At 44.9% G+C, this 13,335-nt stretch overlaps 1 protein-coding gene across 50 annotated transcripts in view; it reads left to right on the top strand.

Moving 5' to 3' along the window:
• The window catches only part of ANK2 (ankyrin 2), a 536,395-nt gene that overhangs the window by 430,884 nt on the left and 92,176 nt on the right, over positions 1-13,335 (top strand). For 33 of the 50 annotated variants that reach the window (XM_040418330.1, XM_040418328.1, XM_040418327.1 and 30 more), the window contains 2 exons: positions 2,497-2,595; positions 9,569-9,641. In XM_040418330.1, coding sequence (XP_040274264.1) covers positions 2,497-2,595; positions 9,569-9,641 — 172 coding nt within the window. Of the gene's footprint in view, positions 1-2,496; positions 2,596-9,568; positions 9,642-13,054; positions 13,112-13,335 lie in introns of all 50 variants that reach the window. The other 17 variants (XM_040418305.1, XM_040418301.1, XM_040418293.1 and 14 more) reach the window with 1 other exon arrangement.

The following is a 13,335-nucleotide window of genomic DNA, read 5'->3' as shown; positions in this document are numbered from 1 at the left end:
TCAGGTGCGGCACCTGAAGGGTTAATTGTGCTGATCACAGCCCCCTGTAAGAGATCGGATGCTGCTAGGCAGCAGGGGGCAGTCATGTACACAGTTTGTAGTATATTCTAACTAGAAGCGTCCCCATCACCATGGGAACGCCTCTGTGTTAGAATATACTGTCGGAAATGAGGTTTCACGATCTAACTCATATCCGACAGTATATTCTAACATAGAGGCGTTCCCATGGTGATGGGGACGCTTCAAGTTAAAATATACCATCGGATTGGAGAAAACTCAGATCCGATGGTATGGGACTCCAGACTTTACATTGAAAGTCAATGGGGACGGATCCGTTTGAAATGGCACCATATTGTGTCAACGTCAAACGGATCCGTCCCCTTTGACTTGCATTGTAATTCAGGACGGATCCGTTTGGCTCCGCACGGCCAGGCGGACACCAAAACGACTTTTTTTTCATGTCCGTGGATCCTCCAAAAATCAAGGATGACCCACGGACGAAAAAACGGTCACGGATCACGGAAAAACGGGACCCGTTTTTGCGGACCGCAAAAAAATACGTTCGTGTGCAGGAGGCCTTATACATTTAAATTCCTGCTGATTCTGGGCTTTGAAGTCAAGGAGTCGGTCCTATCAGTGATTGACAGCCTTCCCGCTATTAGGCCCCTTTCACCCGCACTGAATACCGACCCATTAATTTCTATGGGGCTGTTCACATGAGCGGTGATTTTCACGCATCACTTGTGCGTTGCGTGAAAATCGCAGCATGCTCTATATTGTGCGTTTTTTCACGCAACGCAGGCCCCATAGAAGTGAATGGGGTTGCGTGAAAATCGCAAGCATCCGCAAGCAAGTGCGGATGCAGTGCGATTTTCACGCACGGTTGCTAGGAGATGATCGGGATGGGGACCCGATCATTATTATTTTCCCTTATAACATGGTTATAAGGGAAAATAATAGCATTCTGAATACAGAATGCATAGTAAAATAGCGCTGGAGGGGTTGAAAAAATAATAATAATAATTTAACTCACCTTAGTCCACTTGATCGCGATGCCGACATCTCCTTCTGTCTCCTTTGCTGAACAGGACCTGTGGTGAGCATTCGTTACAGGTAAAGGACCTGTGGTGACGTCACTCCGGTCATCACATGATCCATCACATGATCTTTTACCATGGTGTATAAGGGAACCATTTTCATGTCCACATCATCTTTTACCATGGTGATGGATCATGTGATGACTGGAGTGATGTCACCACAGGTCCTTTACCTGTAATGAATGCTCACCACAGGTCCTGTTCAGCAAAGGAGACAGAAGGAGATACCGGCATCGCGATCAAGTGGATTAAGGTGAGTTAAATTTTTTTTAAAATTTTTTTTAACCCCTCCAGCGCTATTTTACAATGCATTCTGTATTCAGAATGCTATTATTTTCCCTTATAACCATGTTATAAGGGAAAATAATACATTCTACAGAACACCGATCCCAAGCCTGAACTTCTGTGAATAAGTTCGGGTTTGGGTACCAAACATGCGTGATTTTTCTCACGCGAGTGCAAAACGCTGAAAAATCACGGGTGTTCCCGTAACGCACCCGCACATTTTCCCGCAATGCCCGTCTGAAAGAGGCCTTACTGTGTATACAGAGATAGCTGTCAATCACTGATAGGACTGCCTCCTGGACTTCAAAGCCCAGAATGAGCAGGAATTTTAATGAATGAAATACAAATTATACTAAATCTGTTCCCATAAAACTAGATATCGCTCTGCTCAGCTCCTCCGACTCTATAACATGCTGCCTGCAGATTACACTGCATTTTCGTAGTGGCAGGTTCCCTTTAAAAGGCAAATAACAAATACAGTATCAATGGAAAGAATTCTTTATAGGAGTGGTTCACAGCCTTAATCCAATTATGAGTCTGATACTATATAGTTTACATGTGCTTTAGGGCAAGGTGTTCCTCACTGATATTTTACTGACCTATAGTCCTCTTTATTTAGAAAGCCGACTAAAACTTTCCTCTATGGAAATGACTTGTGCTTCTCCTAAATGACTGTCAGATGTGGTTTATGCAGGTTTTTATTTAGTCAGTTCCGATGTATCCGGTCTGCTGAAGTGGACGCTGGAGCACAAAATAACAGTCACTATTGAAGTATTCCTCTAAATAGGATCATTTCTGCATGTACGAGGCTTCGAAGGAATCTCAACAGCTAAGCCTGCATTTGAAGGCATCTTAAGTAGCTTGTATTTAAGGCCAATTTCTGCTGGTGCGTGACAGCCTTAAAGCAGACAGCACATTTTTCTGCAGATGTCAGTGTGTTGTGTTGCTATAGGGATTAGAAAGACTTCTGAAGTGAACCACACATTGCCGTAGAGCTTTTTCCTGGGTTCGGCGCCTTGTTTTGGATGGAAAGCCTGGCTCACTCCCTGTACTGTGTGTGATCTCATTGGCTCCCAGTTTATCGCCCTCTCCACCATTTCATCTTCCCCTGCAGAATGGCAACACTGCCCTCGCGATTGCCAGGCGACTGGGATACATCTCGGTGGTGGATACGCTGAAGGTTGTCACAGAGGAGATAGTCACCACAACCACTGTGAGTATTCATCTTGTAATGCGAGGACAATCAGGACCTGTGTTTTATAATTGTGTGGGTATCATTGTCCTCCTGGAATGCTTCATGAAATTACAGATGTAGCAGGGCTGAATTTGCGGTTTAACTCTTTGGGCTGCATTGTGTGTGTAGTGGGTCATGATAGCTTGGTGGCCTGTGCAGTCCTATGTAAAGCACAGGTAACACAAGGGGATATCACAATGAGCAGGGCTGTGGCGCAGGATATACATGTTAAAGGACACACTCTGCTTTGGCCATTCTTATTCTATAATGTTCAATGATCTTCTTAGAGCACATATTGTAGTATTACTTTGAATAAACTTTAGTCGATTCTAAATACCCAAAGCCGGTAGATTCAGCCGCCTCTTTTAGATTTGCACAATTCGCTTCCCATGTTGCATCTTCATGGGTTAAATTTCTCCAGATCTGAAACTGACAGCCCTATAGCATCAGCAACAATACATTACAAAGCCTCTGATAATTAGCAGCGTGCCACATCTACACATGATTCATCCCTTTGTGTCAGAATTGCAGATTGGTTGATGTGCTCAGTATTTCGAATTGCGAATAAATCTCTCTTCCTGATGGATTGTGCAGCACTGGACAGTTACGGGAGTCATGCATACACTATGAAAAATAACTACCGGGTCTTCACTAAGGCCTCATGCACATGACCGTATCTATTTTGCAGTCCGCAAAACACGGATCCGCAAAAAAATACGGATGACATCCACGTGCATTCCATGTTTTGCGGAACAGAACAGCTGCCCTCTAATAGAACAGTCCTATCCTTGTCCGTAATGCGGAAGATAATAGGACATGTTCTATTCCTTTGTGGAACGGACAAACGCAAGCAGAATCCACACAGAGTAATTTCCATTTTTTTTGCGGACCCATTGAAATGAATGGTTCCGCATTCAGTCCGCATAAAAAATTTTAATGGACGCGGAAAGAAAATGCGTTCATGTGCATGAGCCCTTATGTTTGGTTTATGTGGTCTCCAAACTGTGGCTCTTCAGTGGTTGCAAAACTACAGCTCCCAGCATAACCTGAGAGCCTGTGGCTGTCAGGACATGCTGAGAGTTATAGTTTTGCATCAGCTGTGGAGGCACAGGCTTGGGAATGCTGTCATACAGTAACATCACATATCAATAATGCAAATAAATACAGGGGATGTATATGAATAATATTTGCAGTAACGTGAACAATTTCCCATGCGGAAAAATGATTTCAATCATTGCAGCTATCTTTTAGTGTGGGATCTTTAAATCATTAAAGGGGCTGGCTAGGGTTAGAAAAACATGGCTGCTTCCTACTAAAACAGGGCCATCGTCTCATCTACGGGTTAAGGGCTCATGCCTATGAACGTGTGCTGGCTGTTGCCGAATTGCGGCCCGCATACGGCGGGTCCGCAATACACGGGCACCGGCCGTGTGCAACCCGGATCACGGATCCAAGTGAATGGGTCAGCTATCCGGGAGATGAGGAACGGAGGCATGGATCGGAAGCCCACGGAAGCACAGTGGCGTGCTTCCGTAGGTTTACTGTACGTGCATCCGCACCGCAAAAAAAGTAGTGCATGCTGCACTGATGTTGCCGTGCATTGGGGACCGCAAATTGCGGTCCCCAATGGACGATACGGCCAGCACACGGTCGTGTGGGAAATGAATAGGGATGATCTGCAATACCACTTGCAACCTGTGGCAGTTTTTTTGCAACCATGTTTTTCTAATCCTGGAAGCCCCTTCGATGTCCTGACAGTGTATACCATAACCCTGGTTGGGTGCGAGCAGTTGTCTCATCCATGCCCAAATGTAGGTATTTTGGTTATAGCTAACCAATCTTCGGTATTTACGCTCAGTGGAGATATACTGGAGGTTTCTCACCTGATTTTCTTCTTTCTAGCCATCACGGTAATCATACATTTTCAGACATGTAGTGATGTGCCACCAAGAGTACATAGTACATCACACTGTGCAGTGATGAGCTCCACACCAGCGGCGACCGTCCCTTCCGCCTTTATCACATGATGCAATATATTTGTAGACTAAATACTTTATAAACTCAGTAAGATTTTTTAAGTGAAGAATATGAGAGGTGTGTAATGTAAAGAGGTCGGCAAATTGCCACTTTTTAAAATGCCTTCAAAGGATCCATTGGCACAGAATCTGCATAATGATATGGTTGTCGGAAGCTCAGTGGTGCTGCTTTACAGAAGTGGTTGGAGTTGAGTGCCAAAAAACTCTTTCCCAAGTCTGAAACATTCCTGCCGCTCTCCAGGCATGCCTGGCCCCCATACAAGCAATGAGGTTCTTGTCTAAGCAGTACTATATGTATGAATCCCCACCTCCCCCTCCCCTACACTTCACTGCTGCCCACCTGCCTGCTGTTATATCTGTGCTATCTTTGTCTATGAAAATCTGTCACTGATTTGTTAAAAAGACACAAACACATTTTAACTCCTTAGGACCCTAAGGAAACCCATGCAGCTTCCTGAAAATGGGAACATGTATATAAATACATATATGTGTATGTGATGGGAGGCCGCTTTCACACCGTCAGTGTTTTCATCAGTGATTTCCATCAGTGTTTGGCCTCATGCACACGACCGTTGTGTGCATCCGCGTCCGTTCCGTCATTTTTCGCAGTTTAGCGGAGGTCCCATTCATTTCTATGGGGCTGTGAAAAAAAACTGATAGTCCTCCGTTTTTTCTCCGCGTCCGTGATTCCAGTCCGTTAAAAAAATATAACCTGTCCTATTCTTGTCAGTGGAAAATGGAGGACGGACCCATTCAAGTCAATGGGTCCGTCAAAAAAAACGGATGCACAACTGGTATGTCATCCGTGTCCGCGTCCGTTTTTTTCTACAAGACCTTGGTGCAATAAAATTACACTTTTCATTAACCTTCCTTTTTTTCCCCCTGACAGACAAAAAAAAAGGAAGACACAAGGAAACACAACTGAAGCAAAAATCGGACACGGACCACTGAAGCCAAATCACTGACAGTGAAAAAACACTGTCGTGTGCATGAGGCCTTTGTGAGTAGGGATGAGCGAACTTCATATTTTGAAGTTCGTGTGCGGGTTCGTGTTGTGATATATGCTGAATTGCGTTACGGATCATAACGCAATTCCATGACGGAATGCATAACAGAATGCCTTTAGAGGCATTCAGTTATTTATTCCATCATAATAGAAGTCTATGGGCTGCATAACGGATCCGTCTGGTTTTCGTTATGCTGGAGAGGACTCCCCTGCATAACGGAAACGTGACGGATCCCTTATGCAGGCCATAGACTTCTATTATGATGGAATTATTAACGGAATGCCTCTAAAGGTATTTCGTTATGCATTCCGTCATGAAATTGCCTTATAGTTCATGGTAACGGAATCCATACAACAACACGAACTCGAACTTCAAAATATGAAGTTCGCTCATCCCTATTTGTGAGCCAAAACCAGGAGTGAAGGCTACACAAACATAATGTATAATCAAAAGACCTGCACCTGTTCTACGTTTTTGACCCGCACCTGGCTCACTTATTTTGGCTCACAATCACTGATGGAAATCACTGATCAAACTCTGACCAACCACTGACTGTGTGAAAGCGGACTAAGGGCTCATGCACACGACCGTTGTGCGTCCGTTCTGTGCATTGGGGACCACAATTTAAAGTCCCCAATGCGTGGGCAACATCCGTGCGGCGGCCAGGATGGATTGAGACCCATTCAACTTGATCAGTCTAAACTATAAAAAAATAGTTCTAAAAATTTTCTATTTTTTTGCGGTGCGTAGGCACGGACAGAAACACCACGGGTCCTCATCCGTGATGCGGGGTGCACACGGCCGGTGCCCATGTATTGCGGACCCGCTGTATGCGGGCCGCAATACGGCCACGGCCGGGCAACTACCGTGTGCATGAGCCCTAAGTGGTGGTTTTGCCACTGACGCATGCTGAACTTCTGCTGTGGAGTCCAGGATAACAGCGCTGAGCTGTGCATTGTGAATAGTTATGTCTGATATTGGCATTTGAGAGAGTGTGTAAGTAATGTGATAGAGCAGGGGTAGGCAGCCTCCGGCACTCCAGCTGTTGTGAATCTACAACTCCCAGCATACATACTTCTTCTGCTCTTCTCCGGACTCTCACAACAGCTGGAGTGTCGAAGGTTGCTGATCCCTGGGAAAAGTAAGTGAATTAGCTCTTTACCAGAAGAAGGAAAACTATCTGTATTGCCGCCTATAGTGACAGTTTCTTCTTTCTGGAGGAGAGCTAAATTACATTAGGGGTACAACCACACGGTCAGGTTTCTGCATGCAGTTTTTAAAGCCAAAATCAGGAGTAGATCTTAAAAGGGGAGGACATATAAAAGTCAGATATGACTTTTTGGCTTCTGTAAGGGATTAGGTAGCGGGGCTGTCGTCTCCTGGGTAGACGGGCACACTTTAGCAGGCACACCATAGACATTTCAGTCCAAAAAGTGGAATTTTCATTCAACTGGCCAGTTTTATTGTCAGTTTGTGGTTCAGGACATAAAATTTAACAAACAAAAATCCTCTGCCTGTCCAGCTCTAACTCTACAGCAGGATAAGCTCACTGACCCAGTGTCGGCCTAATACCAGGCACCAAACCATACCACTTGATGTGCTCTTACAGGCTCCAAGTAGATGACCTGTTCCCTGGCTGAGAGCAAGGAGTGATTGGGCTCCTGACCTTAAATAAGGCCAGCACACCTGTGGACTAATTAATATGGACAGCCCAATACCCGGACTGTCCGGGTGGAGTGGGTGCCCACCCTTCTCTCCCCTCTCCAGTAACACAGGCCCTGAAAGTGGGTTCTCAACAAATCCTAATACAAAGACAACTGCACAGATCTCTGTCATTCACATACCCTGGTTGCATTTAGTAGAACATCGAAGTGAGGAACCTTGGAAAAATATACACCCCATTCACCACCAGTGATGGCCAGTTCGCCACTGCGAGCGAACACATGCGAGCTGCCATGTCAACTCACAAGTCCGACGATGCACAGGTAAGTCCTTACCTGTGCCTGTGCGCGAGCCGATCTGAAATGAAATGCGGTCTCCGGGTGCAGGCAGTTCCGAGAACAGCCCAATGAATGCCCCCGGAGGCTGTTCTCGGAACTGCCTGCTCCCGGTGACCGCATTTCATTTCAGACCGGCTCGCGCACAGGCACAGGTAAGGGCTTATGAGTTGAGATGGCAGCTCGCATGTGTTCGCGGTCGAACTGGCCATCACTGTTTACCACTTCTCTAGACACTCTGTTACACTTCCAAAACTGTGTGCTTAAACCTGACCGTGTGGTTGTACCCCTACAACCATAAGTTCACTGAATGCACAGGTTTTACACATATAAGGCTCATGTCTAGTGTTGAGCGAACTTCTGTTTTAAGTTCGGCGTCTAAAGTTCGGCTTCCGGTTAGCGGAAAATCCCGATATGGATTCCGAATTCCGTTGTGGTCCGTGGTAGCGGAATCAATAATCGGCCATTATTGATTCCGCTACCACGGACCACAATGGAATTCGGAATCCATATCGGGATTCTCCGCTAAACGGAAGCCGAACTTTAGACGCCGAACTTAAAACAGAAGTTCGCTCAACACTACTCATGTCACATCTGTGTCGTGGCTTCCATCAATAACAGAGTCCACGGTTAGGTGCTGGATAAGTGTCATGGTGAACACCAGCATAACCCAATCATTCACATTGTCATATAATGAGGTCCTTCAGGTTCTGCTCAGGTGTCTGTCTTTTTTCCCATCAAAAATAGTGGCATCTACAACAGGGGCTCCTAATGAAGCTTCCAACGCAGATTTGAACTTGCCTTATAAAGGTAGCAAAAAATGCTTTATCGTGATGTGCTGCTACTTCATTCATTTAGGCTGGAATCAGTAGTCCTAGAGTATTTTTGTGATGTACAGATCACCTATATCGAAAAATCTTAGAGATATCCAAGCACCAGTGGCGTAACTTGAATGGCCTGAGCCTGGTGCAAAATCTGATACAGGAACCCCCATCTGTAAAAGCATTGGGTTCCACAGGGTGCAAAGGGACCTTATCATCCAGTGAGGCAACTCCAGCCTCTGCACCCTTTATACTTATGCCCCTGCCCCTTACTTTTTATGATTGCTTTGTAGTTTTCCCTCTTCTCAGATCAGTAATTTGCAAGTTGATACTCCCCTCCATTACCCTGCTATGTGCCCACCATCCAGCCCTGGAATGCATAGAGAGAACTTCTCCTGGAGTCCTCCCTATTATGTGCGCGTGCACAGGAGTCCTATCAATGCTTCCATGACTGGTTTACGGGAGCATAGCAGGGGAATGGCGATGAGTATTGACATACAAATTACTGATCTGGAGTCGGCTATAGGTGTTCTATACATGTATTACTATACTTATATTAGGGCATGATGGAGGTGACATTCCCTTTAAAAAGACTGTAATATAGTTAATGCATCCCCTAATGTATACCTATAATTAGCAAATCTGTGTCTAACATTAGAAAAACATGGCTCCTTTCTTTCAGAAACAGCGCCACCCCTGTCCACGGGTTGTGTCTGGTATTACAGCTTGGCTCCATTGAATTGAATAGGGCTGAGTCGCAATACCACACACAACTGTGGACAGATGTGATGCTGTTTTTAGAAGCAAGCCGCCATGTTCTTCTCACTACAGCCAACCCTTTTAATGTAAGTATGGTATTGTAATAATTCTCGTTTTGAAGTAAATATGTAACCCTAGTTAAGCTTGTGGTATTATGCCATGAATATCAGGATATCTACTGGAGAGAGGGCAAAGTCATGGTGTCTGTGTAGACCCGGGTGTGTTCCCTGCCGACCACTGTATTGCATTATGGGATGATTCACCATATTATTGGATGCCGTAGAATAATACAATTCTCTTGCTGCTTACTGATATTGGTCTTTTGTGCACAGACTGTGACAGAGAAGCACAAGCTGAATGTGCCGGAGACTATGACTGAAGTCCTGGATGTCTCCGATGAGGAAGGTGAGTCAGAACTGTGGAAAACAGATTTGCTAGTGTGGTCTAGCTTGGGGGCTATGTTTAACATATACGTTAGGGCAAAAAAGGATGCAAAGTGCAGTACACAATGATTTTCCCTCCTGCAGAGCACAGCAAAAAAAATGTATGTTAGCAGATGCATTTTTTTTTTTGCAATGGAACCCTATGGTGTGGCACCTGTCGGAGGCATCCGTGTAACGGTTATATCAGGCCCATACATTAGATGTGGGACAAAAACGTGATGTGAACACATGCACACGAACGTATTTTCTTTCCGCTTCCGTTCCTTTTCTTTTTGTGGACCGTATGCGGAACCATTCACTTCAATGGGTCTGCAAAAACAACGAAAGGTACTCCATGTGCATTCCGTTTTTCGTATTTCCATTCCGCAAAAAAGTAGTGCATGTCCTATTATTGTCCGCAAATCACGGTCCGAGGAACCATTCAAGTCAGTGGGTCCGCAAAAAATACGGAACGCACACGGAACACATCCGTATGTCATCCGTATTATACGGATCCATACTGTAGAAATACAGCAAAAAAGATAAAAAACGTCTCTCACCTGCTCTTCATCTGCTCTGAGCATGGAACAACCGCACTTGGATGCGGGTACGTGGAAATCCAGTAGAAAGAAAGGTAATTCAGCTCAATACGCAGACGGTGCAACGGTACTTTATTTCAGCGGTTAAAAATCAAACATCCAGTTAAACAAAATCCTCGTCTACCGGTTTCGGGCTGTTTCGTCATGAGTTAGGGCAGACATCACAACAGCCTGAAACCGGTAGAAATGCTATGCCCAGCCTATATTGCTCATGCGTTTGGTGATTAATAAGTTACTGTTTCCGTTTCCGATCCGCAAAAAACGGATCGCATACGGAAGCCATATGGAGATGTTTTGTGGAATAACGGAATGGAGGAGGACTTAAATCAGAGAGAAAAAAACTCAGATACCGAACAACGGATCCGTGAGAAACAGACCGCAAAACAACAACGGCCGTGTGCATGAGCCCTTAGGTAGAAGACACCTCAGAAGAAGCTGTTAATAGAAGTATTTAGGCTGTACTTTAGTACAGGGATACTCAACCTGTGGCTCTCCTGCTGTTGCAAAACTACAACTCCCAGCATGCCCTAATAGCTGTAGGCTGTCCAGGCATACTGGGAGTTGTAGTTTTGCAACAGCAGGAGAGCCACAGGTTGAGCATCCCTGCTTTAGTATGTGTCATTTGGGGGTAATATCATCTTCGGGGTATAAAATGTGAAGAGGCAAATAGTGTAGCTCACATACAGGTACATTATTAATGATGACTGAATCCAAACCCGATAGAGGCTGGCACTGCATTGTCTGCATACCACCGCTGGCTAGGGATCGACTTGAACCGATCGTGGAGGGTTCTCCATGACAGAAATATAACTCCCAATCCCAAGGAAATTGGAAGTCTTGATGTTCTCCAAAAGAGAAACAATATAAAATATTGTCATTTGGTACCTTTCGATGGCTGAACTAAAAGAAATGATGTTATAAGGAAAGCTTTCGAATCTTTGAGGTCCCTTCTTCTAAATTCAGTCTGTAAGATATGTTGTAACATGTTTAGTCAATTTACATTCAGATTTACTTCTGTAAAAACTGTCCCTTTAACTGCTGATAACAACCACTAATGATCCAAGGACTGGCTCACTGGTAACTTCAGTCTGTAAGGTCCCTTTCACACGAGCGTGATTTCCGCGCGGGTGCAATGCGTGACGTGAATGCATTGCACCCGCACTGAATCCTGACCCATTCATTTCAATGGGTCTGTGTACATGAGCGGTGATTTTCACGCATCAGTTCTGCGTTGCGTGAAAATCGCAGCATGTTCTATATTCTGCGTTTTTGACGCAGCCCTGGCCCCATAGAAGTGAATGGGGCTGCGTGAAAAACGCATTGCCTCCGCAAGCAAGTGCGGGTGCGATGCGTTTTTCACTGATGGTTGCTAAGAGATGTTGTTTGCAAACATTCAGGTTTTTTATCACACGCGTGAAAAACGCATCAAAACGCATTGCACCCGCGTGGAAAAAACTGAACTAAATGCAATCGCAGACAAAACTGACTGAACGTGCTTGCAAAATAGCGCGAGTTTCACTGAACGCACCCTGAACGCATCCGGACCTAATCCGTCACGCTCGTGTGAAAGGGGCCTAAGAGATTTTGTAATGCGTTTAGTCAATTTAACTCAGTCCCAAGGCAATTAAAAACATGGCGCTCACCAGAGATGGCACTCACCATACAGTTAAATCCTCTTTGTAGCACTTGCAGGTACGGAGGTGCAAATCAAGGCTATTTCCAACCTCCTATGTACCTGCAAGCGCAATAAAGAGGATTTTAACCGTATGGTGAGCGCCATGTTTTTAATTGCCTTGGGACTGAGTTAAATTGACTAAACGCATTACAAAATCTCTTACAGCCTGAATTTACCAGTGAGCCAGTCCTTGGATCATTAGTGGCTGTTATCAGCAGTTAAAGGGACAGTTTTTACAGAAGTAAATCTGAATGTTAGGCCTCATGCACACGGCCGAGAGCGGTCCGTGGTAACCCGGCTGACAGCAGGAGGAGCACGGCGTCATTGGTTGCTATGACGCTGTGCGCTTCATGCCGCCGCTGCACTATAGTGATACACTGGTATGATCTATACGAGTGTATTACTGTACAGCAGCGGCGGCATGAAGCGCACGGCATCATAGCAACCAATGACGCCGTGCGCTCATGCTGTCAGCAGGAATCCCGGCCGGGGTTACCACGGACCGCTCTCAGCCGTGGAACACGGCCGTGTGCATGAAACCCTATACAGATGTAGCAGGGTTAACACACAAATTCTTAACTGAAATTTCTAAACTCATTGCGTTATCTTGCAACAAAAGCCATTGAAAAGCAGTTGAAGGTGTTTGCTTAACGCATTTAGTTTAGAAAAGATAGCACGTCTCAGAAAGCATGTGTGTTAACTCTACTACATCTGTAGACACAGTTCTCACCTCACTGTAGTTTTGGAGACTCTGATAACCTTGATTGATAGGATACGGCTACAAGGGCATAATGGGAGTATTGTAGGAAGACAGGGAGAATGAAAGTTTGCATCACTTGTACTGTATGTGTACAGCTAGTATGTAGTATATTGGGAGGTCACCGTCTGCAGTTAGGCCATGGTGTCTCTTTTGGGTAGTGCTATAGTATATTAAGCACAAGGAAGAACTGCTAGTGACAATACTATTCCCCTACGTGGCCATACATATAGAAGAATGCTTTATTTTAGGGCCATACTGGAGTATATACAATTTGCGGCTGTCATGTAGGACATGCTTATTTCCTAGCTGCCAGCAGGAAACCTTCTTCATTCCCTTTACAAACTAAAATGTGCTTTATGCAGCTTTTAAATTCTTTTCTGGTGACCTCTTGTCTGATGAAGAACTTCTGAGTATACCAGGTATTATTGGAGACTGCTGTGGATCTAGTGTGACTTGCAGTGATATTGATTGTCCTTGTTAGAACGGTGTTCTCCGTGCATGTACAGGGGCTATGTGGCCGAACAAATACAGTGCCAGTGTAAAGTATTATCTAAAAGTGGCTGCCGGGCATGCTACATATACAGTAACGTTAGAAACAATACTTCTTTGTTTTCTGTTCTCCTACTAGTTTTATCCTAAACAC

This window comes from Bufo bufo, chromosome 2 (assembly GCF_905171765.1).
Source record: "Bufo bufo chromosome 2, aBufBuf1.1, whole genome shotgun sequence".
In the NCBI taxonomy this organism is placed as follows: Eukaryota; Metazoa; Chordata; class Amphibia; order Anura; family Bufonidae; genus Bufo; species Bufo bufo.
The sequence above is the reverse complement of the archived record's forward strand: the minus strand, read 5'-3'. Positions and strand labels throughout refer to the sequence as shown.